The sequence below is a fragment of the Nerophis ophidion genome, linkage group LG07, assembly GCF_033978795.1.
Source record: "Nerophis ophidion isolate RoL-2023_Sa linkage group LG07, RoL_Noph_v1.0, whole genome shotgun sequence".
Classification (NCBI taxonomy): domain Eukaryota; kingdom Metazoa; phylum Chordata; class Actinopteri; order Syngnathiformes; family Syngnathidae; genus Nerophis; species Nerophis ophidion.
Window position 1 is genome coordinate 21,591,017 of NC_084617.1, and position 27,498 is coordinate 21,618,514.

At 39.8% G+C, this 27,498-nt stretch overlaps 1 protein-coding gene across 1 annotated transcript in view; it reads right to left on the bottom strand.

Moving 5' to 3' along the window:
* Positions 1-27,498, bottom strand: part of cacng2a (calcium channel, voltage-dependent, gamma subunit 2a) — a 130,298-nt gene that overhangs the window by 51,807 nt on the left and 50,993 nt on the right. The window contains exon 2 of the mRNA XM_061905638.1: positions 14,659-14,742. Coding sequence (XP_061761622.1) covers positions 14,659-14,742 — 84 coding nt within the window. The remainder of the gene's footprint in view (positions 1-14,658; positions 14,743-27,498) is intronic.

Consider the following 27,498-nt stretch of genomic DNA (forward strand, 5'->3'; position numbering starts at 1 on the left):
ATGATTTGCAAATCCTTTTCAAGCCATATTCAATTGAATGCACTACGAAGACAAGATATATGTATTTTCAAACTTTTTTTTTTTTTTGCAAAAAATGATTTACTTTGAATTTCATGGCTGCAACACGTGCCAAATTAGTTGGGAAAGAGCATGTTCACCACTGTGTTACATCACCTTTTCTTTTAACAACACTCAATAAACGTTTGGGAACTGAGGAAACTAATTGTTGAAGCTTTGAAAGTGGAATTCTTTCCCATTCTTGTTTTATGTAGAGCTTCAGTTGTTCAACAGTCCCGGGTCTCCGCTGTCCTATTTTACGCTTCATAATGCGCCACACATTTTCGATGGGAGACAGGTCTGGACTGCAGGCGGGCCAGGAAAGTACCCACACTCTTTTTCACGAAGCCACGCTGTTGTAACACGTATTGAATGTGGCTTGGCATTGTCTTGCTGAAATAAGCAGGGGCGTCCATGAAAAAGATGGCGCTTAGATGGCAGCATATTCCTGGGCGCAGCACCGCTGCTGCCCACTGCTCCCCTCACCTCCCAGGGGGTGATCAAGGGTGATGGGTCAAATGCAGAGAATAATTTTGCCACATCTAGATTGCGTGTAACAATCATTGGTACTTTAACTTTAATATGTTGTTCCAAAACCTGTATGTACCTTTCAGCATTAATGGTGCCTTCACAGAAGTGTAAGGTACCCATGCCTTGGGCACTAATGCACCCCCATACCATCAAAGATGATGGCTTTTGAACTTTGCGTCAATAACAGTCTGGATGGTTCGCTTCCCCTTTGGTCCGGATGACACGATGTCGAAAGTACCCGCACTCTTTTACTACAAAGCCATGCTGTTGTAACACGTGGCTTGGCATTGTTTAGCTGAAATAAGCAGGGGCTTCCATGATAACGTTGCTTGGATGACAACATATGTTGCTCCAAAACCTGTATGGACCTTTCAGCATTAATGGTGCCTTCACAGATGTGTAAGTTACCCATGCCTTGGGCATTAATACACCCCCATACCATCACAAATGCTGGCTTTTGAACATTGTGTCTATAACAATCCGGATGGTTATTTTCCTCTTTGTTCCGGAGGACACCACGTCCACAGTTTCCAAATATAATTTGAAATGTGGACTCGTCAGACCACAGAACACTTTTCCACTTTGCATCAGTCCATCTTAGATGAGCTCTGGCCCAGAGAAGCCGGCGGCGTTTCTTTGTGTTGTTGATAAATGGCTTTTGCTTTGCATAGTAGAGTTTTAACTTGCACTTACAGATGTAGCAACCAACTGTAGTTACTGACAGTGGTTTTATGAAGTGTTCCTGAGCCCATGTGGTGATATCCTTTACACACTAATGTCGGTTTCTGATGCAGTACCGCCTGAGGGATCAAAGGTCTGTAATACCATAGCTTACGTGAAGTGATTTCTCCAGATTTTCTGAACCTTTTGATGATTTTAGGGACCATAGATGGTAAACTCCCTAAATTCCTTGCAATAGCTCGTTGAGAAATGTTGTTCTAAAACTGTTCGACAATTTGCTTACAAATTGGTGACCCTCGCCCCATCCTTGTTTGTGAATGACTTAGCATTTCATGGAAGCTGTTTTTATACCCAATCATGGCACCCACCTGTTCCCAATTAGCCTGCACAGTTGTGGGATGTTCCAAATAAGTGTTTGATGAGCATTCCTCAACTTTATCATTATTTATTGCCCCCCTCCCCAACTTCTTTGTCATGTGTTGCTGGCATCAAACTCTAAAGATAATGATTATTTGCACAAAAAAAAAATGTTTATCAGTTTTAACCTCAAATATGTTGTCTTTGTAGCATATTCAACGGTATATGGGTTGAAAATGATTTGCAAATCATTGTATTCCATTTATATTTCCATCTAACACAATTTCCCAACTCATATGGAAACGGGGTTTGTACTCTAGAGGGAAGAGGTTTTGTGTTTTAAGCCAGAAAAAAACAAGAAATTAAAAGCTGTAATGTTGTTCTAAACCAGGGATGTCAAACTCATTTTAGCTCAGGGGCCGCATGGAGGAAAATCTATTCCTACGCTGGCCGGACTGTTAAAATCATGGTATTAAAACTTAACAATAAAGACAATTTCAGATTGTTTTCTTTGTCTTACTTTGACCAAAAATAGAACAACCACATTATGAAAATGTACACGTCACAAATAATCCTCTTGGCAGAACACTTCAAATTAGTTGAAAAAAAAATTGGTGCAATTTCAAAAACAGCATGAAGAAAACAATGAAGTTAGACTTTGTCTCAGTGTGTTTACAAAGCCACTCAACTTTAAACACTTCCTGTTTTGAATTGTCATGTTAGAAATTAATAAAAAATGTTTAGAAAAGCAATCCAGTTTTTCCTCAAACTGCAGCATTGGTGAAATATGCAACTGCGACAACACATTAATTTATAATCATTCAAATACTACAATTATAATAAAAACTAAACAAAATTCAAAATTACACCATAGCCGAAACCAAGGGAACATAACTACAAACTTAACCGATGTGAACATAGTATATTTTAGCATAAAATATAACAAACACAACAAATGAAGAAACACACATTTTTACAATGGAGTTCAGAGTGTGCATCGTGCATTCAAAAAATTGCGAGCGCTGAACGAAACGCTAACTACAAAGATGATGGCCATGTTGACTTAAGTCTTTGCATCTTACCGTTTCCTTATTTTATCTGTTCAGTGGATAATTTACAAGAAAAAAAAGTATTGTGTGTCAATTTTGCCCCCATCTTAGACTTAGACGAACTTTAATGATTTACAAGGGAAATTGTTCCACATAGTAGATCAGTTACAAAGGATGGAAAGGATAAGGATGGGAAGGATAATGCACAAAAAGAGGGTGAAAACAAAAGGTATAAAGTAGACAAAAAAATTACCATTGTAGCAATATAAAATGTAACATACATGTGATATTTACATTTCATATACCGTATTTTCTTGAATTGCCGCCAGGGTGCTAAACAATTTAAAACCGATTCTTACTCCTGCGCTTACCAAAGGCATGCGGTAAAAGTAAGCCTGCGCTAATTATTTTAAAACCTCTTCTTACTCCGGCACTTACCAAAAGTATACAGTAACAATTTGAGTGTGATGTAAGCTTGGACCTTAAATCATACTGAATAACTCTTAATGTTCTTGCCTTTATGCGATTTCAAATTACCGGTACTGAAATCAACCTCTTCCATTTTGAAAATGATGACAGGGGAAGTGTCACTCGTGACGTCACGAGTTTGACCAGGCGGTAATACTAAGCATGAGCAAATTGTTTTGGGGAGCGAGTTTGACCCGGCAGTAATTCAAGGCAGGCGCATACTATATGCCCTGCGGCAATTCAAGGAAATACGGTATACAGTATAATATATATATATATATATATGTATACATACATACTGATATATTATTACAATATATTATGTTATAATATAATATATACAATATATAAGAAATTCCAATTACCATGTACAAAATTACAGTTGATGTCACAGCTACAGCAAAAAAAAGAAAGGGCATTATAAAATAAAGAGTAAATATACATTATCAACAAAGAGAGGTAGTTAACATGGAAGCAGTCATGTTGCTGCTGCTAGCCACAACAGTAGCAGCTGTTGGCTTGAACCTGTGCTGAATGGAGTAACTGTGGCCAATCCAGGGGGTGCATAAAGTCATCTTAAAGGCCTACTGAAACCCACTACTACCCACCACGCAGTCTGATAGTTTATATATCAATGATGAAATATTAACATTGCAACACATGCCAATACAGCCTTTTTAGTTTACTAAATTACAATTTTAAATTTCCCGCGGAGTTTCCTGTTGAAAACGTCGCGGAATGATGACGCGGAATGATGACGCGTATGATGACGCGTGCGCGTGACGTCTCGGGTTGGAGGGGACATATTAGTCCAGCACCACACACGGCTAAAAGTCGTCTCTTTTCATCACATAATGACACTGTATTTTGGACATCTGTGTTGCTGATTCTTTTGCAATTTGTTCAATTAATAATGGAGACTATAAATAAGAATGCTGTTGGTGGAAAGTGGTGGATTGCAGCTGCCTTTAGCAACCAAGACACATCCTGTGTTTCTTTGTTTGTTGTGAAGCTTTAACACAGAGCGGTCAAGCGAACATGTTTTCTCCATCAACCAGCAAGTTTTTGGATGGGAAAATTGTGATATTAAGTCGGCTCTTACCGGAGACTTCAGTGGATTATGGGACTTCCTCCTGGAGCTCAAAAAGGTCGCTGTGATCTTGCGTCCTTCATCGGCTTCTCTGAGAGACACCGGCGTTCACCGCAGCCATCCGACTTTCAGGTATGTCTTTACAATGTCACTAAAACACTATTAAAACAAAAAGCAGATAAGGGATCTTCCAGAATTATCCTAATAAATGTGTCTAATTACATCCTAGAGCCGTCGCTTTTTTTTTTGTGCTTCACTTTAACTTTCCTTATCCACGAATCTTTCATCCTCGCTCAAATTAAAGGGGAAATTGTCGCTTTCTCAGTCCGATTAGCTCTTGCTGCTGGTGGCTATGATTATAAACAATGTGAGGATGTGAGGAGCCCTACAACCCGTGACGTCACGTGCACATCGTCTCCTACTTCCGGTAAAGGCAGGGCTTTTTTATTAGCGACCAAAAGTTGCGAAATTTATCGTCGATGTTCTCTACTAAATCCTTTCAGCAAAAATATGGCAATATTGCAAAATGATCAAGTATGACACATAGAATGGACCTGCTATCCCCGTTTGAATAAGAAAATCTAATTTCAGTAGGCCTTTAAACAGTGTGACGTGAAGTGAAATGAATTATATTTATATAACGCTTTATCTCTAGCGACTCAAAGCGCTTTACATAGTGAAACCCAATATCTAATTTTTACATTTAAACCAGTGTGGGTGGCACTGGGAGCAGGTGGGTTAAGTGTCTTGCCCAAGGACACAACGGCTAGGATGGCGGAAGCGAGGATCGAACCTGCAACCCTCAAGTTGCTGGCACGGCCTCTCTACCAACCGGGCTATCACGCCCCCCGTGATGTGAGTTGTACTTGAATTGCTATTGTGACATCCAGTGGACACATTTAGAAGTTTCCTTCATTAAAAAAATGCATCTCATTTTTAAATTTAGCAAACTGATTTTGCGGGCCTGACACGGCCCGCGGGCCTTAGGTTTGACACCCCTGTTCTAAACAGTTAGGAAAAACGAAGGCAGCGTTTCCCGCGGCGGCGTGCCGACTCATCAGCGGGCAGTTGGCACGCGTGTCCTCTTTCTATTATTTGTATGGGCGTCTTGCGTAACAGGGCGTTTCTTTGCCTCCTCCTTCCTGCGCTCTCAGCTGCTTAGCGCCCAGTGGAGCAGTGGATGATGGGAGCTCAGACACGGCATGATCTAAAAACCCACTGGCGCTTCAGTGCGCCTCAGCTGCCTTACATAATCCCGTGTGGATGTGCAAAGTGCCACGCTACTGGGACGCACGGAAACACACACACATCGAAGTGCGTGTGTTTGTGTGTCCTGCGTGATGTTTTGACTCCCCGCCTCCCCACGTTAGGCGATGACATCACTGGTGTGCCCCCTCAGTTTTGGACATCTCCCCTCGTGATGTCACTTCCGGCCGGGCCTTCACCTGGAGTGACACGTTACGCAACATGGCGTGCGGGAGCGGAGGAGGCTTATCATCCGCGGCCACCCAGAGGCGGCGTGACGCGCGTCCTCGTGCGAATAACAGGTGTGTCGAGCAAAAAAAAAACTCAACGGAGGAGGGCGCAAAACACGGGGACGTTCAAGGCTGCGACCCTTGCGACCTCCCCCATGCATTCTGGGAAAAGCTTCCGTGTTGACTCATCTTGACATTGGGCGGCGTGCGCGACCTGACATGAAAGGGAAGAGAGGCCTGACCCATATAAGAAGGAGGCTGAAATATTTATGGACGCGAGTGTCCTAATTGGCAAGCCACTGGGAGCGCCGCGGCCCTCTCGTCCAATCGGAGCCTGACGTATCCTCGCTCTGGCGCCGGCGACGCGAGGGGCCCCGCTGTCACCGCCGCCTCGTTAGAGGGCCGGCCCGCCTTTCGCCCGACATTGTTAGCATCATTAGCGGCGCTGTTATCATAAGCGTGCTCCCTGGCACGTCCAGATGGGAGCGAGCGCTCAGAGCACTAAGTCAAACACTCTAATTGGCCCGGCTCAATCGCCCGCACTGGCACGCACTACCCCTTTATGCTCACGCCCCCCCAAGATGGCGGAAGACCAGCAGCACCCTCACTTCTTTGATTCTAAGCGAGGAAAGGAACACGTCCTTAAAGGCCTATTGAAATGAGATTTTTTTATTTAAACGGGGATAGCAGGTCCATTCTATGTGTCATACTTGATCATTTCGTGCTATTGCCATATTTTTGCTGAAAGGATTTAGTAGAGAACATCGACGATAAAGTTTGCAACTTTTGGTCGCTAACAGAAAAGCCCTGCCTTTAACGGAAGTCTTAGACGATGACGTCACTCGTTGAGGGCTCCTCACATCCTCACATTGTTTATAATGGAAGCCTTCAACAAAAAAAAAATCAAGTTAAAAAAAATAAAGGCGATTGCATTGGGACGGGGCGATTGCATTGGGACGGATTCAGATGTTTTTAGACACATTTACTAGGATAATCCTGGGAAATCCCTTATCTTTCTATTGTGTTGCTAGTGTTTTAGTGAGTTTAATAGTACCTGATAGTGGGAGGGGTGTGTCCATGGGTGTCTTGACGCCAGTGTCTGAGGGAAGTCACGAAGCTGTATGGGCGGCACAAGCTCAGCTGATCTCCAGTAAGTGGCAACTTTTTACCAGAATTTTCTCACCGAAAACTGCTGGTTGACATTTGGTCGGGATCCGTGTTCGCTTGACCGCTGTGATCCATAGGAAAGCTTCACCTACGGGAATTTTAAACAAGAAATCACTGTGTGTTTGTGTGGTTAAAGGCTGAAGCTTCCCAACTCCATCTTTCTACTTTGACTTCTCCATTATTAATTGAACATATTGCAAAAGATTCAGCAACACAGATGTCCAAAATACTGTGTAATTATGCGGTTAAAGCAGACGACTTTTAGCTTTGTGTGTGCGCAGCGCTAATATTTCCTAACAGTCCGTGACGTCACGCGTACACGTCATCATTCCGCGACGTTTTCAACAAGAAGCTCCCTGGAAATTTAAAAATGCAATTTAGTAAACTTAACCGGCCGTATTGGCATGTGTTGCAATGTTAATATTTCATCATTGATATATAAACTATCAGACTGCGTGGTCGGTAGTAGTGGGTTTCAGTAGGCCTTTAAACACTGTCACATTTGGGACGCATTGTGATGCGCGAAGGTGTCACCCCCAGATGCAGCAGGACCAGACAGGCAGGATAGCAGGTAAGAGCTTGATTTAATATAAAAATGACAAAAAGGCAAAGAAACGACGTGCCTACGCACGGGAAGCTAAGGCTAATAGTTAGCAAGCATCGAGTTCAAAGTCCAAGAGAAAAGACGTGCAGAGCGCACGCGAAGCTAAGACGTGACTTAGCAGAAATACAAAGCAGAATAACAAAAGTGACTGTTGCATAACGCAAACTATGAACCAAGACCGAACAAAGAAAGGAGGCAGGTTTAAATACAGAAACAAACAATTACCACAGGTGTGCGTAAAAGGCAGGGCAGGTGGAACAAATGAGGAACCATGGTAACAGAAAAAAATTAGGAAGTGCACCAAAAAAACTGAAGAGTCCACATAACACACGATCCGGGCAAATTTTTGCAGGTATACACCTCGGCGTCAAATATTTTGGTACTTGACGAATGCTAACCTGTTAGCATTCTAACCAGAGGTGGGCACCTTACGATTTAGGAGCTACACGATTCGATTAAAAATAGTTTCATATTAATTTGTGGTTTTACATTTCTTTTTGTGTCACTAAATAAACATTCATCATTTGCAACTTTTTAAAAAAAGTAAATTTTTATTACAAAGTCCCAATACATTTGTCAAAGTAATACAAATGTGAGCAAAACTGGAATCTAAGTGCCCTAAATTAAAGGAGCCGGTCGGTGAGGTGGCTCACTGCAGTCAGCCAAGTTTTAGAACTGTCTGCATGACTTTATTTACAGTAAATAAATAAAAGATTATTGACGTCTAATAGTCGATTTTACATTCGCCCGTCCGAATTGCGATGCACCTCAAAATCGATTATTTCCCCCACCTTTAAAGTTAATAGAATTTTGTGGAGGTTTAAGTTTATTTCAAATATTCTCTTTACAACATTGCTGAAAAGGAATAGGAAGAAGCACAGCTTATTTATTCCCACCTCTTTTTTTTGTTATGAATTTCCAATTCATAGCAATTACTAACACATATGTTCACTTCCTGTTCTCATTTTGTCCCACAATAAATGAATGATAAATACAAAAGTTCTCTTGTTAAATAGTTGCGTTATATGTTCAGTTATGATTCATATAATGAGATGAATGTTCAATACAGTTCAAAACTCTTATTTTTTGTACACTTTTGGTTTGAACAGCCTCTTAAAGACCTACTGAAACCCACTACTACCCACCACGCAGTCTGATAGTTTATACATCAATGATGAAATATTAACATTGCAACACATGCCAATACGGCTTTTTTAGTTTACTAAATTACAGTTTTAAATTTCCCGGGAGTTTCGTCTTAGAAACGTGGTGTAATGATGACGTGTACGCGTGACGTCACAGGGTTTTAGGAAGTGTGAGCGCTACGCACACACACACAGGTAAAAGTCGTCTGCTTTAACGGCATAACTACACAGTATTTTGGACATCTGTGTTGCTGAATCTTCTGCAATTTGTTCAATTAATATTGGAGAAGTCACAGTAGAAAGATGGAATTGGGAAGCTTTAGCCTTTAGCCACACAAACACACAGTGTTTCCTTGTTTAAAATTCCCAGAGATGAAAATTTACTATGGATCAGAGCGCGGTCAAGTAGACATGGATCCAGACCAAATGTCAACCAGCAGGTTTTGGTGAGAAAATTGTGGTTAAAAAGTCCGTTCTTACCGGATAAAAGCTTAGCTTGTGCTGTCCATAGCTGCCGTCGACTCGCCTGAGACACTGCGCGTCAACACCCGGCCGTGGACACACCCTTCCGACTATCAGGTATTATTTAACTCACTAAAACACTAGCAACACAATAGAAAAATAATGGATTTCCCAGAATTATCCTAGTGAATGTCTTTAAAAACATCGGAATGCGTCCCAATGCTATCGCGTTTTTTTTTTTAACTCGTTTTTTTTTTTTTCTAGTCCGTCGCTATCAATATCCTCAAACACAAATTTTTCATCCTCGCTCAAATTAATGGGGAAATTGTCGTTTTCTCGGTCCGAATAACTGTTTTTGTTGGAGACTGTCTTTAAAATCAATGTGAATATATGAGGAGCCATCAACATGTGACGTCATCGTTTGCGACTTCCGGTAAAGGCGAGGCTTTTTCAGGAAGTACCAAAATGGGCGAACTTTATCGTCGATTTTCTCTACTAAATCCTTTCAGCAAAAATATGGCAATATCGCGAAATGATCAAGTATGAACATAGAATGGACCTGCTATCCATGTTTAAATAAGAAAATCTCATTTCAGTAGGCCTTTAAATTTGATCTTTTTTGCCAAATTAATTCTAGAGTCTAATTTAATTCCACATACTGTCACATTAAAAGTCTCTAGCAGGCTATCTTTTTCCAGCAAATGTTATAAGTACACACCAGTGTCATATTTTGGAACTTGATGTATGCTAATGGTAGCATGCTAGCATTTTTAAACACATTTTTCAGGTATACATGGCAGAGTAATATATTTTGGTAATTGACCAATGCTACAGTTAGTATTTTAGCATGCTAACATTAGCATACTAGTTTTTATTAGCAAACTTAGCAGGTTAACGCTTCAATGTCCCATACTTTGGTATTTCCCTGAGGCTAACTGTAAGCATGCTATTGTCAGCATAGTACTAGACCAGGGGTCGGCAACTCAAAATGTTGAAAGAGCCATATTGTACCAAAAATACGAAAAATAAATCTGTCTGGAGCAGCAAAAAATTTAAAGCCTTATATACCGTATATTACCAAATAAACGCAATTTGGCAAATAACCGCCCATGTCCTAATACCCGCCCGGGGTCTGACCCCATTTTGTGAATTAACCACCTCTTCCTAATTACTGCCTGTGTCCAAATAGCCGCCCAGGCTGTTATTCGCATATTTTAGATTAAAATCAAATTGATTTCATTAAGCCCAATTTAAAATCTAAAATGAATAGCAAAGGTGCAGTAATTCTGGTAATTACAGTAACAACAGACGCGTGGAGTCCAGAGAGTTACATGACAATCAAAGGCTTAACGAAATCTGTGCCGTGATGGCTTAGGTTACGTGGGGATTCTGGGTAATCAACATATTGCAATGGGTCACCGCATATAGCGTAACACACACTCGACAACAACAAACTCACGAGGAAAAGTTTCAAAATGGCAAGCAGTGAGTTGAATGAACAGGATACCGGTACACCACAACTGATGGACGGGAATACTTTAAGAGGGAAGAAGAACAGAAAGTTTGACTTAAAGTTCAAGCTAGCGGAGCAGAATTCTGGTTTGGCAGCGGCCAGGCAGTTTAAGGTTGACCCAAAACGTGTATGAGAATGGAAACAAAAAAAGGGAGAACTACTATTTCAGTCGGCAATCGATGGAAAACAGGCTCGCTTATCTGGTGGAGGTAGGAAGAAAGTGAGCGACAAACTTGATGCTAATTTGTGTCAGTGGAAACATTACGTTCGTGGACTGAACCACCGTGTGTCTCGCAAAATGATCCGCATTAAGGCCAAGGAGTTGTATGCCACCGCGAATGGTGCAACGAGTGGCTGGCTTAATCGATTCCTGCGTCGGAACAACTTTACCCTCAGGAGGAGAACAACTGGACAGTAACCATTGTAACCAAATAATGACCTGGTGCAGGCTGGTGCAAAAATAAATAAAAGCCTTGTGCAAATAACCGCCTGCTTCTTTTAAACGCCCGTCTCCAAAATCGATTGTGTGAAATAAACGCCCGGGCTACTATTTGGTAATAGTGTTATAATGAAGGCAATCCATGACGTAAGTGTCCATAGTAGCTACAATAGCCTACTATAAAAATTACTTTAAAAGTCTTATACATGTGTCATAATGAAGGCAACACATGGCTATAATTATTAGCTATAATAGCCTACTATCAAAATGAATTTAAATGCCTTATAAGTGTAATAATGAAGGAAACACATGACGTAAGAGTCTATATTAGCCTACTATCAAAATGACAATGTGTCGCAAGCTGAAGCAAACTTTTGTTCACATAAATGTTGAAATGTATTTTAATTCTACAGATTTGTACATTAGAAACCAAAATCAGAGGCTAATCAGAAGGTGAGAACTGCTGGAAATTACTGGCTTTTAATGGCCAAAGGTACAGATGTGTGTGTCCAAGTTAAAGGAAAGGGCTGGCTGTCTTCTTCTAATGGATTTATTACAATTTTTGGCAAGCTAGGTAATGTTTGCTTTGGTCTGGAACAACATGGCACACAAAAAACTATCAGAAATGCAGCCAATATTTCATACAGATAATGTGTCATGAGACATGCAAAACTACATTTTATACAAAGAGGATAAAAGTAAAAGATATTAAATGAGCTGAAATATACCAACATATTGCATAATGATGCTATATGTACATACAGCTAGCCTAAATAGCTTGATAGCATTGATTAGCTTGCAGTCATGCACTGACTAAATATGTCTGATTAGCACTCCAACAAGTCAATAACATCAACAAAGCACACCTTTGTGCATTCACGCACAGCATGAAACTTTCGGTGGACAAAATGAGACAAAGAAGGAGTGGAAGATTTTACATGTAAACAAACTGTTGCGTCACAAGCCACACTATGGTGCGTTCAAGAACCGCCGAAATTACAAACCCGGTTTCCATATGAGTTGGGAAATTGTGTTAGATGTAAATATAAACGGAATACAATGATTTGCAAGTAATTTTTAACCCCTACTCAGTTGAATATGCTACAAAGACAACATATTTGATGTTCAAACTGATAAACATTTTTTTGTTGTTGCAAATAATCATTAACTTTAGAATTTGATGCCAGCAACACGTGACAAAGAAGTTGGGAAAGGTGGCAATACATACTGATAAAGTTGAGGAATGCTCATCAAACACTTATTTGGAACATCCCACAGATGAACAGGCAAATTGGGAACAGGTGGGTGATATGATTGGGTATAAAAGCAGCTTCCATGAAATGCTCAGTCATTCACAAACAAGGATGGGGCGAGGGTCACCACTTTGTCAACAAATGCGTGAGCAAATTGTTGAACAGTTTAAGAAAAACCTTTCTCAACCAGCTATTGCAAGGAATTTAGGTATTTCACCATCTATGCTCGGTAATATCATCAAAGGGTTCAGAGAATCTGGAGAAATCACTGCATGAAAGCAGCTAAGCCCGTGACCTTCGATCCCTCAGGCTGTACTGCATCAACAAGCGACATCAGTGTGTAAAGGATATCACCACATGGGCTCAGGAACACTTCAGAAACCCACTGTCAGTAACTACAGTTGGTCGCTACATCTGTAAGTGCAAGTTAAAACTCTCCTATGCAAGGCGAAAACAGTTTATCAACAACACCCAGAAACGCCGTCGGCTTCGCTGGGCCTGAGCTCATCTAAGATGGACTGATACAAAGTGGAAAAGTGTTCTGTGGTCTGACGAGTCCATATTTCAAATTGTTTTTGGAAACTGTGAACGTCGTGTCCTCCGGACCAAAGAGGAAAAGAACCATCTGGATTGTTATAGGCGCAAAGTTGAAAAGCCAGCATGTGTGATGGTATGGGGGTGTATTAGTGCCCAAGACATGGGTAACTTACACATCTGTGAAGGCGCCAATAATGCTGAAAGGTACATACAGGTTTTGGACCATCGTATGTTGCCATCCAAGCAAGGTTACCATAGACGCCCCTGCTTATTTCAGCAAGACAATGCCAAGCCACGTGTTACAGCAACGTGGCCTCATAGTAAAAGAGTGCGGGTACTAGACTGTCTTGGCTGTAGTACAGACCTGTCTCTCTATGAAAATGTGTGGCGCATTATGAAGCCTAAAATACCACAACGGAAACACCCGGACTGTTGAACAACTTAAGCTGTACATCAAGCAAGAATGGGAAAGAATTCTACCTGAGAAGCTTAAAAAATGTGTCTCCTCAGTTCCCAAACGTTTACTGAGTGTTGTTAAAAGAAAAGGTGATATAACACAGTGGTGAACATGCCCTTTCCCAACTACTTTGGCACATGTTGCAGCCATGAAATTCTAAGTTAATTATTATTTGCAAAAAAAAAACCAAGTTTATGAGTTTGAACATCAAATATCTTGTCTTTGTAGTGCATTCAATTGAATATGGGTTGAAAAGGATTTGAAAATCATTGTATTCCGTTTATATTTACATCCAACACAATTTTCCAACTCATATGGAAACGGAGTTTGTATTACGACAAAACTATGTTCACCAAATACTCTCTTAAGTGACGCATACACACAAACATGTTAAACAGTGGGCTTTCTAACAATTGGGAAGGTTTGTGTCATGTTTGTCCTCAAACAAACAAACAAAAAAAATTCCCACATATTTTTCCATTTTGAATAATTTTTTAAAAATTCTCCAGAGAGCCACTAGGGCGGCACTAAAGAGCTGCATGCGGTTTGAGAGCCGCGGGTTGCTGACACCCACACTAGACGCTATCTCGCCAACATGCTAACTGTCAGGATTTCAGTTCAGCTTTGGCTCTTCCGCATTGACACAAAATTTCTACTGAAATTAAATTTTGTAGTTAAAAAAAAAAATCGATATACTGTCCTGGCTTTGAAGGTAAAACCTACCAAAATGGCCCCCCCGCACCCTTTGATTTGTCAGTCTATGGCCCTCTGCAAAAGTTTGGGCACCCTTGATTTAACGGTACCGCGATAACCATGCCACGCGGTCACCATGACAACCACTATGACTGGTGTCGGTAGTCTCCTGTGTCAACAACCGCATCAAATTGCACACGCACCGCTTGAAGCAGCCAATCAGAACGCAGCATTATGATGATGATGATGCTCACAGCGCATCACAACAAGCTGTCAGTGTGATTTTTAGGATGAGTACACAAATGAGGCTGCCGTTTGTGTGTGTGTGTGTGTGTGTGTGTGTGTGTGTGTGTGTGTGTGTGTGTGTGTGTGTGCGCGCGAGAGACAGAGAGAGGTAAAGAGAGCACTAATCAATAGACAGTGTTGACTGAGTACACACAGCACTATAACACTGCAAGGTTGTGTTGTTACACATCAGCACCAACAACACACCAGCCGCTTGGCAGGCCTCAGTGTGCTGGTGGAGTGTGTGTGTGTGTGTGTGTTTTCAACACAGCGGCCAAGTGGCATCCTGGCATGGAAGACTAGTCTGACACGCAGCCAACAAGCATCTCAAACACACTCCCCCAGGAAGAGTCGGGAGAAGCCCGTCGGTGAAACATTCGGAAGTGTGTACTCACGCAGGAAGTACTCTGACGGGTCTGCTTCGTAATCCGTGTCCTCGGGAAAGTGGTCGATCTGTTTGCACATCCCCTTGAAGTTTCCTGGTGAGAAGACGAAAATAAAGATTTAAACTTTGGCACTGGACATTTAAGTCTTGTGTAATAACAACAAGACTATGCAATTTCGGGAGACACTGCATGTGAATGCTGGATGTGCGCAACGGCACTCAAATGCATACGTTGGCATGGGGAGAGACAGGATGCGACAAGTACCAATTTATATGACTCTGATGCGTACACATTTAAAATTAGCAAAGCAATCGAGCGTTAACATGTTAACGTTAGCATGCTAACAGTTAACAAGTGTCAAGTACCAAATTATATGACTTTGAGGCTAACATTTTTAGCATGCTAAAATTAGCATTCTAGCATGTACCAAGTGGTATGACTGAGGTGTACGACGGCAAAATTGGCTAAAAAGGTTAGCATGCCAAGTAACCGTATTTTCGGGACTATAAGCCGCACTCACTAATTTTATTTTATTTTTCCCATGTATTAGTCCCACCGAACTGACTATAAGGCGCATATATATCCATCCATCCATCCATTTTCTGTCGCTTATTCCCCTTTGGGGTCGCGGGGGGCGCTGGTGCCTACCTCAGCTACAATCGGGCGGAAGGCGGGGTACACCCTGGACAAGTCGCCACCTCATATATATATATATATATATATATATATATATATATATATATATATATATATATATATATATATATATATATATATATATGACAGATAGATAGATGGATGGATAGTACTTTATTGATTCCTTCAGGAAAATTTAAATTCCAGCAGCAGTGTACAGAGTTGAGATCAATTTAAAAAAGTAAAAAGTAAATAATGGGGGTTTAAATGGAAACAAAATAGAGAAATATTACAATAAGAATAAAAATAAAAAGCAACAATGGGAATAAAAATATAACAGTAAAATAAGAATATAACAAGAGAAACTAGGCAGTAGTGACCATGTTATCAAAATGTATTGCACTGTTATTGTTTTGTTTTGCATCCCCTGTCATCCTAGTCCCCCCCGCATATGTATGTATATATATATATATATATATATATACATATATATATATATATATATATATATGTATATATATATATATATATATATATATATATATATATACATATATATATATATATATGTATATATATATATATATATATATACATATATATATATGTATATATATATATATATATATGTGTTTCGTAATTAGCAATTTATATATGCTTACATGTGCCAAGCACTAAGTTACGGTATTTTCTGGACTATAGACTATAAGCCGCACCCACTAAATTTTAGGAAAACCATTTTCTTTCCCCATATATTAGTCGCACCGGACTGATTATAAGCCGCAGATATATATGTTTCGAAAATGTGTTATTTGCTCATAAAGTTTTAGTAAATGTTTATTTATATACCTTAATTGTTTCCAAATGGTGTCTGTAACATGGCAGTAAAATGGCTGATCAAACAAAACCGAAGTCATAGTCATGGATTCACTAGTTTTTGGAAGCTAACTCTCCAATCAGTTAAACAGACTTAATAAGTCTACGGTGACATTTTGGTGTCTTTACTGGGGAATTTGTGAAACTGAAACAATACAAAAAGAATGTTGTTGCAAGTTAATAATACTAACTAAACGTGTTAGTGTATTAGCTCATGCTAAAGATGCTAGCTTGATTACATTACGATAGCACATACAAGTATGCATGAAAGCACTCCGACAGACATCACACATGGGACGGATTAGTAAGTAAGAATTGTTTTAGCTATACTGTAAGACTTAAAAACATTGCTTGGAATGATACATTAATAATCCATACGAATAGAAACGCCGTGGACGTTTAGAAGATGGAACGGCACTTCTACTTCCAGTTCAAAGCTTTTAACAGCAGGAATTCACGTTCACCCAGCTGCATTTGCAATGAGGGAACTCATCCAAAAGATGGCCCCATAGCACAAACAATAACACACCATTTAAGTGTCTGTGCATGTGCATAATTATTTGCTTTATGACCATCAGCGAAGAAAAATCCTGTACTGTTTTATAAACCGCAAGGTCAAAGCGTAGGAAAAAATACCGCCTTCTTACCCGTAATTTAAGGTCCCAAGTTCTATGACACTGAAGTGTACGCATGCAAAATCAGTAAAACAAAGTTAACATGCTAACATTAGCATGCCAACAGTTAGAAGATGTCACATATCAAGTTATACGACTTTGAACTGTGCAGAGGCAAAATGGGCTAAAAATGTTAGCCTGCTACCATGTACCAAGTGCTAAGTAATATGACTGAGGTGTACGGCAGCAAAATTGGTAGAAAAAAAGTTAGCATGCTAACATTAGCATGCTAACAGTTAGAAAGTGGCACATATCAAGTTATATGACTTTGAACTGTGCGGAGGCAAAATGGGCTAAAAATGTTAGCCTGCTACCATGTACCAAGTGCTAAGTAATATGACTGAGGTGTACGGCAGCAAAATTGGTAAAAAAAAGTTAGCATGCTAACATTAGCATCCTAACAGTTAGAAAGTGGCATATATAAAGTTATATGACTTTGAACTGTTCGGAGGCAAAATAGGCTAAAAATGTTAGCCTGCTACCATGTACCAAGTGCTAAGTAATATGACTGAGGTGTACGGCAGCAAGATTGGTAAAAAAAAAGTTAGCATGCTAACATTAGCATGCTAACAGTTAGAAAGTGGCACATATCAAGTTATATGACTTTGAACTGTGCGGAGGCAAAATGGGCTAAAAATGTTAGCCTGCTACCATGTACCAAGTGCTAAGTAATATGACTGAGGTGTACGGCAGTAAAATTGGTGAAAAAAGTTAGCATGCTAACATTAGCATTTTATCCCCCAACAAAATGTCCTCGTGTGTGGACACATGCAGTGGTGGTGCATGATAAATATCGGGCCGATTAGAAGAATTTTGACCTTGTACCAATAAATAGGATTAAAAAAAATAGTTCAGGTAAAACCAATTAAAACACGCTTTAATGAGGTGAGATTAATCATGTTTTTGGTATGTTAGGGTGAGCAAAATAAACTGCCCTTTTCTCCTATTCGTGCTGTAAAGTTCCCTTGAGCTGTTTATCGTATAAGAATTCTTCCCTACTCAGTGGCCTAGTGGTTAGAGTGTCCGAAATGAGACCGGTAGGTCGTGAGTTCAAACCCCGGCCGAGTCATATCAAAGCCTATAAAAATGGGACCCATTACCTCCCTGCTTGGCACTCAGCATTAAGGGTTGGAATTGGGGGTTAAATCACCATAAATGATTCCCGGGCGCGGCACCTCTGCTGCCCACTGTTCCCCTCACCTCCCAGGGGGTGATCAAGGGTGATGGGTCAAATGCAGAGAATAATTTCGCCACATCTAGTATGTTTGTGACAATCATTGGTACTTTAACTTTAACTTTTCGTGTGTGATTTGCACCAAATGTTCTGCAAACCTTTCGCGAGAAAAAAACATCACGCTTCAACACATCAAACCTCTTCAGCCTGTTTCTGAAACGCCAGCGTTGCTACGACTGTGTTTCGAAAACCTATGAAGACGCCTGCTGCTCAAGAAGCTGCAGCAAAGAAATGTTCCAACATTTTTAAAGTAAAAAAAAAACGATCCAAGGACTAAAGCAATCTGTGATTTCATCCTGGAAATGATGGCGCTGATCAACCAGCACTTGGCAGTCGTTGAAGATCAAATCCACCTTTGTTTGAATCCTTCTTACCTCCAGGTGTGCACAAACTACGCTTAATTCTACATTTGGAAAATGATCCATGTACACAAGATATCGGTATCAGTCTTGAGAGGCAGGTTAGTTGTCTGTATCGGCTTGATAAAGCACAACAATATCGTGCCTCCCCAATATAGGCAGGACGAGGACTTGTCAGTGAACATCCATGAGAAGGTGGTCTCCTCGCAAGCTGTGAGGCCTCTCAGGCGGCAGGTGGCGACGTGTAAACAAGCGGTCCACAGCTGTGCGGAGCTGGAGCCGAGCCAGCATAACGCTCATCTTGTTTGGCCGACACCTTCCTCGCATTCCATCCAGCAGGCAGCAGGCTTTCTTTTCCAACCCGTCCTGCGTCCCAAGCCAAGGTCCAGCCGGCATCAGGTGCACGCAATAGCCGCCGCCTCCCTCCGCCAAATAGCTCTGGAAGGACAGCGGCCGCCATTGCGTGCACCTGATACTGGCTGGACCTTTAAAGACCTACTGAAATGAGATTTTCTTATTCAAACGGGGATATCAGGTCCATTCTATGTGTCATACTTAATCATTTCGCGATATTGCCATATTTTTGCTGAAAGGATTTAGTAGAGAACATCCACGATAAAGTTTGCAACTTTTGGTCGCTAAGAGAAAAGCCCTGCCTTTACCGGAAATTGCAGACGATGATGTCACCCGTTGAGGGCTCCTCACATCCTCACATTGTTTTTAATGGGAGCCTCCAACAAAAAGAGCTATTCGGACAGAGAAAATGAGATTTTCCCCATTAATTTGAGCGAGGATGAAAGATTTATGTTTGAGGATATTGATAACGACGGACTAGAAAGAAAAAAAATGCGATTGCATTGGGACGGATTCAGATGTTTTTAGACACATTTACTAGGATAATTCAGGGAAATCCCTTATCTTTCTATTGTGTTGCTAATGTTTTAGTGAGTTTAATAGTGCCTTATAGTCGGAAAGGTGTGTCCACGGGTGTCTTGAGGCCAGTGTCTGATGGAAGTCGACGGCAGCTGTACGGACGGCACAAGCTCAGCTGATCTCCAGTAAGTGGCGACATTTTACCACAATTTTCTCACCGAAAACTGCTGGTTGACATTTGGTCGGGATCCATGTTCGCTTGACCGCTCTGATCCAAGCTTCACCTGCGGGAATTTTAAAAAAGGAATCACCCTGTGTTTGTGTGGCTAAAGGCTAAAGCTTCCCAACTCCATCTTTCTACTTCGACTTCTCCATTATTAATTGAACAAATTGCAAAAGATTCAGCAACACAGATGTCCAAAATACTGTGTAATTATGCGGTTAAAGCAGACGACTTTTAGCTGTGTGTGTGCGCAGCGCTCATATTTCCTAACGACGTTTTCAACAAGAAACTCCCGGGAAATTTCAAATTGCAATTTAGTAAACTAAACCGGCCGCATTGGCATGTGTTGCGATGTTAAGATTTCATCATTGATATATAAACTATCAGACTGCGTGGTCGGTAGTAGGCCTTTAATTACTTGTGTGAAGTTGCCCCCACTCAACCATGTCAAAATCTCACCAAACATACTAAAGTTTTTATGTTATCAACGTTTTATGATTCATAACAAGCCCCCCCCCCCTCCACCCCCCTGCTCAAAACCTACCAAGATTTTAACCAGTTAAAATGAAGGTGCAAAAATATGCAACAAGTTAGAAATTGTAAATAAAGTGTCACAAAATAGTGCAAAGTGTGAAAATGTGAACATAGAGAAACCTGAGAAGAACTATCTTCTGCAGGTTTAGTGCCAGGAAGTTACAGCTGTGCTCTAAAGGGTGAGCGCTCAAGCGGGGAATCTTTGGGCACCGCACGATTCGATTCAGAATCCATTCTCGAATCAAAATCAATACTTTTTCTTAATCACACCAGTTCTATGATGAACAACATTCCTCCATGAAATAGACAAACAGCTCTAATCAATTTTTTTATTACTTCAAAGAAATCTGTTTTTTTTTGGTAAAATTCTACCCAAACATTTAATAAAGTCAAATACAAATAAGGCAACAAGCGAAGTATCCAACACTTAGAGGTGGGAATCTTTTGGCACGTCACGATTCGATTACGATTCAGGAGGTACGATTCGATTACAAATCGATGATTGATGCATCTTTAATTTATGTACATTAATGCAGTTTTACACTTCTTTTTGTTTCACTAAATAAGCATTTATAACTTTTAAAAACAGTGCTTTTGTAATCAGTGGTGGGTAGAGTAGCCAGAAATTGTACTCAAGTAAGAGTACTATTACTTTAGAGATTTATTACTCAAGTAAAAGTAAGGAGTAGTCACCCAAATATTTACTTCAGTAAAAGTAAAAAGTATGTTGAGAAAAAACTACTCAAGTACTGACTAACTGATGAGTAACCTGTTTGTTTAATGATGACGGCAACAAGTAATGCACAAAAACATAAAAATAACAATGAACACATTCAGTGCCAGGAATATCTCTTAAGCAACTAAAACAATAATATATATTAAATAATATATATTTGGTTTTACACTGTATTGAAAAAAAATTTGAAAATGAATTTTACCTTTGCAACCTCATTATACTATTGGCTAAGTTTTATATTCATAAATGTAAGTTTCTCAATACCCGACCTGGTTTTTGTGCCTTTAAAAAAGATTTAGAACTCTACATTAAAACACTCTACCTTTAACAACCAAAAAGCTGTGAAAACGATGATGCTGTGTTCCCAATTTAAGTTATTTACTGAGATTGAGTGAGCCTATGGCTTTGCACTTTGTTTATGTTATACTGTATATATATATTTTTTGCATTCTATTTTAGTTATTTTGAATTTACAACCCCCTGGCGCTGTTTTGTACAGTTTTTTATACTGTTTAGTACTGTTTTTGTACTTACTTTGATTATTATTTTCAACTGTTTGTAAATGTTCAAATTTATTAATAAAGGTTTATAAAAAAAAAAAAAAAGTGCAGTTAATCATGTGACCGCCTGGCTCTGTTTGATTGGTGAAACGGAGTCAAACGTCACCAGTGACTGCATTTTATTGGTGAAACTGAGTCAAACGTCACCAGTGACTGCATTTGATTGGTGAAACACAGGCATGTGATAGATCCTACTTTGAAGGTCTGTCTGACGAATCAAAACAAAACAAAGCGTGCATTAACAGATCGATAAAAATCAGTAGCGAGTAGCGAGTTGAATGTAAATAAATGGAGCGGAGTAAAAGTAGCGTTTCTTCTCTATAAATATACTCAAGTAAAAGTAAAAGTATGTTGCAATTAAACTACTCTTAGAAGTACAATTTATCCCAAAAGTTACTCAAGTAGATGTAACGGAGTAAATGTAGCGCGTTACTACCCACCTCTGTTTGCAATAAACAGTTACATTAATTCCCACATTCGTTAAATGAATGGAAATGTGTGAAAAACTGCAACTTAAGTGCCTAAAATAAAGGAGCTGGTCAGATTTGCAGTCAGGCAAACTTTAGAACTGTCTAAATTACTTTACCTACAATAAATAAATCGATTATCGATTATTGACCCTTCCAAATTGAGATGCATCTAAAAATCGATTATTTCCCCAGCTCTACCAACACTTCTCTTTTATAAAGTAATTCTGTACAGCAAATATGATCATCTACATCTACAGCATGATTTGTCTGAGTGGCTGTACAGGACAAATAAAAAAATTAAATAAATAAATACATTATAAATTGATTATTTTTTTAAAATTTAGAATTGTGACAAAAATTAATCACGATTCTTTATAATTGTTTTTTTCTTGACACCCCTAACTAACTAGCCTTAAATGTGTGTGCAGTGTTTGTGCTGCAAACATTTTGTCTACCAACCCCACCTCGGGGCGGCGTGGCTCGGTTGGTAGAGCGTCCGTGCCAGCAACCTATGGGTTCCATGTTCGATTCCGCCATGCTAGTCACTGCCGTTGTGTCCTTGGGCAAGATACTTCACCCACCTGCTCCCAGTGCCACCCACACTGGTTTAAATGTAACTGAGATCATGGGTTTCACTATGTAAAGCACTTTGAATCACTCGAGAGGGGACACCAACGCGGTGCCCGCGGGCACCAGGTAGCCCGTAAGGACCAGATGAGTCGCCCGCTGGCCTGTTCTAAAAATAGCTCAAATAGCAGCACTTACCAGTGAGCTGCCTCTATTTTTTCAATTTGATTTATTTACTGGCAAGCTGGTCTCGCTTTGCTCGAAATTATTAATTCTAAGAGAGACAAAACTCAAATAGAATTTCAAAATCCAAGAAAATATTTTAAAGACTTGGCCTTCACTTGTTTGAATAAATTAATTTATTTTTTTACTTTGCTTCTTATAACTTTCGGCAAGACAATTTTTGAGAAAAAATACAACCTTAAAAATGATTTTTTTGATTTTTAAACACATATACCTTTTTACCTTTTAAATTCCTTCCTCTTCTTTCCAGAAAATTTAAATCAATGTTTAAGTAAAATTTTTTTTTTAATTGTAAATAATAACAAATAAATTCAAATGTAATTCTTCATTTTAGCTTCTGTTTTTTCGACGAATATATTTCTGAAATATTTCTTCAAACATATTATGATTAAAGTTAAAAAACATTATTCTGGCAAATCTATAAAATCTTTAGAATCAAATTTAAATCTTATTTCAAAGTATTTTAAATTTCTTTTAAAAATTTTGTTCTGGAAAATCTAGAAGAAATAATGATTTGTCTTTGTTGGACATATAGCTTGGTCCAATTTGTTATATATTCTAACAAAGTGCAGATTGTATTTTAAACTATTTGAAAGATGTCATTAAAATTGTAAAATTAATCCTAATCAGGAAAAATTACCAATGATGTTCCATAAATTATTTTTTTTATTTTTTCCCAAAAATTCGAATTAGCTAGTTTTTCTCTTCTTTTTTTCGGTTGAGTTTTGAATTATAAAGAGTTGAAATTGAAGATAAACTATGTTTCAAAACTTAATTTGAATTTTTTTCCTGATTTCTCCTCTTTTAAACCGTTCAATTAAGTGTTTTTTTCATCATTTATTCTCTACAAAAAACCTTCCGTAAAAGGAAAAAAAAAATGTATGAAGGAAGGAACGACAGACAGAAATACCCATTTATATATATATATATATATATATATATATACAAATTGGCTATTTCTGGCAATTTACTTAAGTGTGTATCAAACTGGTAGCCCTTCGCATTAATCAGTACCAAAGAAGTAGCTCTTGGTTTTAAAAAGGTTGGTGACCCCTGCACTAGAGAAAAGCGCTATACAAATATTGTTCACTTCACCTTGTCAAAATCTCCCCAAACTCGTCTCAAACGTTTTGTGGAAATGTTTTGTCCAACTATTATAGTTGTTACGTTATTCATGTTTAATAGGACTGGTTAGTTATGAATCATGAGATGTTAATGACATAAAAACTATAATATATGGACAGGTGTGGGGGCTGGTTGAAAAAAAAAATGTTAATAACATAAAAAGTTAATTACATAAAAACTATAGTAGTTGTAGAACAAACAATTGGGGCAAGTTTGGGGAGATTTGGGGGTGGGGACTCACACAGGACCTTTTGATTGAAACAGATTTCATAAACACCTTCATTAAGAGGGCTAGGGCTGGTTGCCATGGTGACGGGGAGGATTCCTTTGTTTTAGGGACCCCATGCGGGTAGAAAGAGATGGCCCCCATCAGTGACGAGCACATGGACATGAGAGAGGGAATCCAACGCTGTGATCACCATGTGTGCTTTGGGGGCCGCCGCCTGGCAACCATCTTGTCCACGGACGGATGGCATTATGGGATGCCTTTGTAGCGCAGCCGCTTTTGTGTTGGAAGGACTTCACACAAATCCACTTTTGGAAGGTGTGCTGCACTGGCCCGCCATCTAAAACCCACCTACAAGTGGAGCCGCGCTGAGCAGAGGAGGGAGGAGGGGCTCCGAGCGGGAATGGCGGGGAGCAGAGAGCTTTTGAAGGACAGAGCAGGACGATGGAGTGGGAGGCGGAGCACGTCAAGTGTCACATTCAGGCCTCGCTAATCGCTGAGCCATGAAAAAAAAAAAAAAAAAAAAAAAGCCTCTGCAGCTTCTCACTGAGTGGCCTGCAGCTCTTCACTGATGCTAGAGTCCAACATTCACGCTTGAAGACGAGCAGTGAGCGCCACAAAAAAACCTGGCTAGCATGCTAGTATTAGCACGCCACCACCACTCCTCTCTTAAGCTGCACAAAGAGGAACAGTGTGATGATAACCATAGAACAGGAAACGTGGCGAGACACACGTGAATGTCCTGGTTGCTCAGCACAAAATCCTCTCAAGGCAAACACCATGGACAGGTGTCGCTTTACAAGTTGCCATGACGGCCTCACATTATGGAAGAAAGCACAAAACAATTCATATCGTACCCTAAAAAGAGTAAACAAATAAAATAAAGTACAAACCCTGTTTCCATATGAGTTGGGAAATTGTGTTAGATGTAAATATAAAGGGAAAACAATGATATGTAAATCATTTTCAACCCATATTCAATTGAATATGCTTCAAAGACAACATATTTGATGTTCATACTGACAAACATTTTTTGTGTGTGCAAATAATCAGTAACTTTAGAAATTGATGCCAGCAACACGTGACAAAGAAATTGGGAAAGGTGGTCATAAATATTGATAAAGTTGAGGAATGCTCATCAAACACTTATTTGGAACATCCCACAGGTGTGCAGGCTAATTGGGAACAGGTGGGTGCTATGATTTTGTATAAAAACAGCTTCCCAAAAAATGCTCAGTCTTTCACAAGAAAGGGTGGGGCGAGGTACACCCCTTTGTCCACAACTGCGTGAGCAAATAGTCAAACAGTTTAAGAACAACGTTTCTTAAAGTGCAATTGCAAGAAATGTAGGGATTTCACCATCTACGGTCCATAATATCCTCAAAACCAACATTGAATGACCGTGACCTTCGATCCCTCAGACGGCACTGTACCAAAAACCGACATCAATCTATAAAGGATATCACCACATGGGCTCAGGAACACTACAGAAAACCACTGTCACTAAATACAGTTTGTTGCTACATCAGTAAGTGCAAGTTAAAGCTCTACACTGCAAAGCCAAAGACATTTATCAACAACATCTAGAAATGCCGCCGGCTTCTCTGGGCCTGAGATCATAAAAGATGGACTGACGCAAAGTGGAAAAGTGTTCTGTGGTCTGACGAGTCCACATTTAAAATTGTTTTTGGAAATATTCGATATCGTGTCACCCGGACAAAAGGGGAAGCGAACCATCCAGACTGTTATCGACGCAAAGTTCAAAAGCCAGCATCTGTGATGGTATGGGGGTGCATTAGTGCCCAAGGCATGGGTAACTTACACATCTGTGAAGGCACCATTAATGCTGAAAGGAACATACAGGTTTTGGAACAACATATGCTGCCATCTAAGCGCCGTCTTTTCATGGACGCCCCTGCTCATTTAAGCAATACAATGCCAAGCCACATTCAGCATGTGTTACAACAGCGTGGCTTCGTAAAAAAAAGAGTGCGGGTACTTTCCTGGCCCGCCTGCTGTCCAGACCTGTCTCCCATCGAAAATGTGTGGCACATTATGAAGCGTAAAATACGACAGCGGAGACCTCGGACTGTTGAACGACTGAAGCTCTACATAAAACAGGAATGGGAAAGAATTTAATTGAATATGGGTTGAAAAGGATTTGCAAATTATTGTATTCCGTTTGTATTTACATATAACACAATTTCCCAACTCATATGTAAACGGGGTTTGTACATTATTTATTCATGTAATTTCTTTTTTTAACTCCAGCACTTTGATCACTGATGCCTGTCACCTCACCAAAAAATGAGACTCAACCAATGTTTTTGCACTCTTTCACCACTGTACCTAAACGTTTTTTACTCAGGCCTGTTACCCTTTAATGCCAAATATTCAACAGGGCACATGGTCCGCAGGAGGTTGCATCATTCACATCCTTCATGACAAGACCAAAAACGTTTAAATCCCAACAGTCCTGTTACCCAAATCGCTTTTTTGCCCTATTAATCTGCCTTACTTTTGTTGAATCACTGTAAATTCATGTAAAAACTCACTCCTGTTACTCACAGGAGTAAAACGTTGAAAAAAGATGGAAATGCAAGTTTATTTTGAGGCACAGATTCAGAAGACTAGCTCAAATATTTTAAGTGAGCCAGAGTTTGACATTGGAACGGATTCATTCAGTCCCTATTGTTTTTTTAAGGGTAGAATTAAAACCCCATAAATTTGTCCAAAACAATGTTCTTCACCGTAAATGAGCTTTGAGTCCTCTCTTAGTCAAGACTAGGGTGCACAAAAAAATATATATATACATATATGTGTATAATTTTTTTTAAAGAATCAATTTTTAAGAATACGTTATAGGCCATTTTCATGCAGCTAGAAGGACGTTTTACTTAACCTGTCAACTGTTTTGATAAAAAGTCCTTATAATTACTATACGGGCAGCACGGTGAAAGAGGGGTTAGTGCATATGGCTCACAATACGAAGGTCCTGAGTTGTCCTGGGATCTTTCTGTGGGTTCCCTCCGGGTACTCCGGCTTCCTCCCACTTCCAAAGACATGCACCTGGGGATAGGTTGATTGGCAACACTAAATTGGCCCTAGTGTGTGAATGTGAGTGTGAATGTTGTCTCTCTGTGTTGGCCCTGCAATGACGTAGCGACTTGTCCAGGGTGTACCCCGCCTTCCGCCCAAATGCAGTTGAGATAGGCTCCAGCGATCCTCCGCGACCCCGAACGGGACAAGCGGTAGAAAATGGATGGATGGATAATTACTACACCAAATAATACATTGCGAGAATCGGCTTGAATTGAGAATCGTGTTGAATTAAGAGTTGTGAAGTGAATTATATTTACTGTATATAGCGCTTTTCTCTAGTGACTCAAATCGCTTTACATTGAGAAACCCAATATCTAAATGACATTTAAACCAGTGTGGGTGGCAAGCGGATAAAGTGTCTTGCCCAAGGACACAACGGTAGTGACTAGGATGGCAAAAGCAGGGATCAAA